A 1977-nucleotide genomic window follows, 5' to 3' on the forward strand; every position below is an offset into this window, starting at 1 on the left:
CACAACCGTGTGACTCTGCCTCATGACCTACTGGATGCAGGTCATAAAAGTTTATGACCCTCCTGATTAAATCACAGGACAGAAATGTAGCATAACTATAACAGCCCTTCTTCTAGAATCCACAGAATGGACGGATCAGCAAATAATCTTGTTTTCGTGACGCCAATTTGTGAATTAAAAATGAGCACTGAGAGGATATACGCAAGGAAGAAAAAGATTTTATTTTACTCTGCAGAGGAGAACGACACAAACAGCTGAACTGTCAGTGTGGCTCTGGTGAGGTAGCTGCCCACCCCTGCATATAAAGAGAATTCTCACACACCAACATTGAGTCTTCCCAAGAGAAACACTTCAGTTCATCAAAGACATAAATTTAGTCAGATAAACATTTCATACAACTGTTATCTGTTCACACGTGAGAACCTTGAACACAGTAAGGACATGTTTATCTATGTTTCCCCCTTATCTAAACTAGGGAGGAAACTTCTTTTCAAACCTCCTTCCTTTTCCTACATCTCAGCATAAAGAGTGGAACAAGGCTTCTAAATAATTACCCCTATTCAGGCAGAGAAAAGGCACACTTTAATCATTTTATCTCACAAACAGTCCATGGAAAAATATGATTCCACAAAACTTAAGTGAGAATTTATAAAAAAAAAAAAAACACATTTAGAAGACATAAACATTGAAGGAAAGTATTTCCATATAAATGCGGATGTAGAGCAGTTCCTGAGGGAGGCTGCAGTTTGTTTTGTTGTCTCTTTGATATTTTTTGTGTTAATTTGTGGAGGGGGTGTGAAGGCTCGATGAAGTGTTACTATGGGGACACAAATACCTTCATAGTTTAGGGGAACAAACAGTTTTTATTCCTTTTATTAAATATTTCTGTATAGTTTTCCTGATAGAAGTCGGACAGAATAACTGAAAATCATATTATTTCTTTATAAAATCAAATTGCAAAACAAAGACTGTTGACACATCGTTAGGCTTAACTCAGACATGGTAAAACACGGCTGGAGACCGCATTTAATGGCCACATTAATGCAGCAACTAATTCGTCTATTTCAGCTTTTTATCAGTTCCCATTGTTTTACGGTCTGTTACATTTTAAGTAAATTATTCTTATTTTAATGGTGATCAGTCTGTTTCATTAACTTATAGAATAATATTTAAATCTTGTTTCATTTTCTTATCAGTAAGTATTTCTGACCTTGTGTTCCAGAGATACCGCTGTTCCCGCCGTGTGAAGCTGGTGGACATGAGAGACTCAAGCAGGAGGATCAGCAAATAAGTATGGATGCAGCAATGGGTAAACAACCAATCTGTCAATGTAAAGCAAATTAATGTTCCACAAAAAAAGGTTTTCAACCTAAACAAAAAGCTTTTGTTTTTTTCTTTTACTTACTTAGAACTTTGTAAAATTGGTTGTTACTTTAAAGACATGATTTCTTTCATATCAAAGTAATCTGTTTTATCCGTTTTTGCTATTATTTGTCCAGATATCAAGGATGCCCAGAGTTTGAATGTCCTCTTAAACCACAAGGAGGGGAAGGAAGATGAAAGCATCGACAATCAAGATTCTCAGATTACCTCCAGGTTAGGAAAGACGTTCACCTAAACCTTCCTCAGCTACAGTAGGTCAGATCATGCGGGGTTCCTTAAGGTGCGCTCTTTGCCCCCCCTGTTATTTACAGGCTTCAGCTTGGATTCAGAAACATCCCAACATCTCTTACAGTTGGATATTTTCTCATGCCTTATAATTCTTAGTCCATGGCTGTGAGAGGTTAACATGGCAGTAACCAGATTGATATGTGTAGAACTGATTTGAGTTCTTCGTTATCAATCTGGGACGGCCGCCGTTCATTCTGCCCATGAAAAGGAAGTTTAATACAATACTTCCAGCTGATTGGGGGATGCGCCAGCTAGTACCCGCCTTCCAAAATACGCTTTCAGCCAATCGTAGCAGCGTATCGATTT

The 1977-nt window shown here is 37.9% G+C and overlaps 1 protein-coding gene across 2 annotated transcripts in view; it reads left to right on the plus strand.

The window, feature by feature from the left end:
- The first annotated feature begins 1225 nt into the window (after positions 1–1225).
- Positions 1226–1977, plus strand: part of LOC107104122 — a 33526-nt gene continuing 32774 nt past the window's right edge. Inside the window, exons 1-2 of one of the 2 annotated variants that reach the window (XM_015404041.1) lie at positions 1226–1309; positions 1485–1596. In XM_015404041.1, coding sequence (XP_015259527.1) covers positions 1294–1309; positions 1485–1596 — 128 coding nt within the window. In that variant the 5' untranslated portion in view covers positions 1226–1293. The remainder of the gene's footprint in view (positions 1310–1484; positions 1597–1977) is intronic. The other variant, XM_015404042.1, reaches the window with a different exon arrangement.

The sequence above is a fragment of the Cyprinodon variegatus genome, unplaced genomic scaffold (genome assembly GCF_000732505.1).
Source record: "Cyprinodon variegatus isolate N-32 unplaced genomic scaffold, C_variegatus-1.0 Scaffold1620, whole genome shotgun sequence".
Classification (NCBI taxonomy): domain Eukaryota; kingdom Metazoa; phylum Chordata; class Actinopteri; order Cyprinodontiformes; family Cyprinodontidae; genus Cyprinodon; species Cyprinodon variegatus.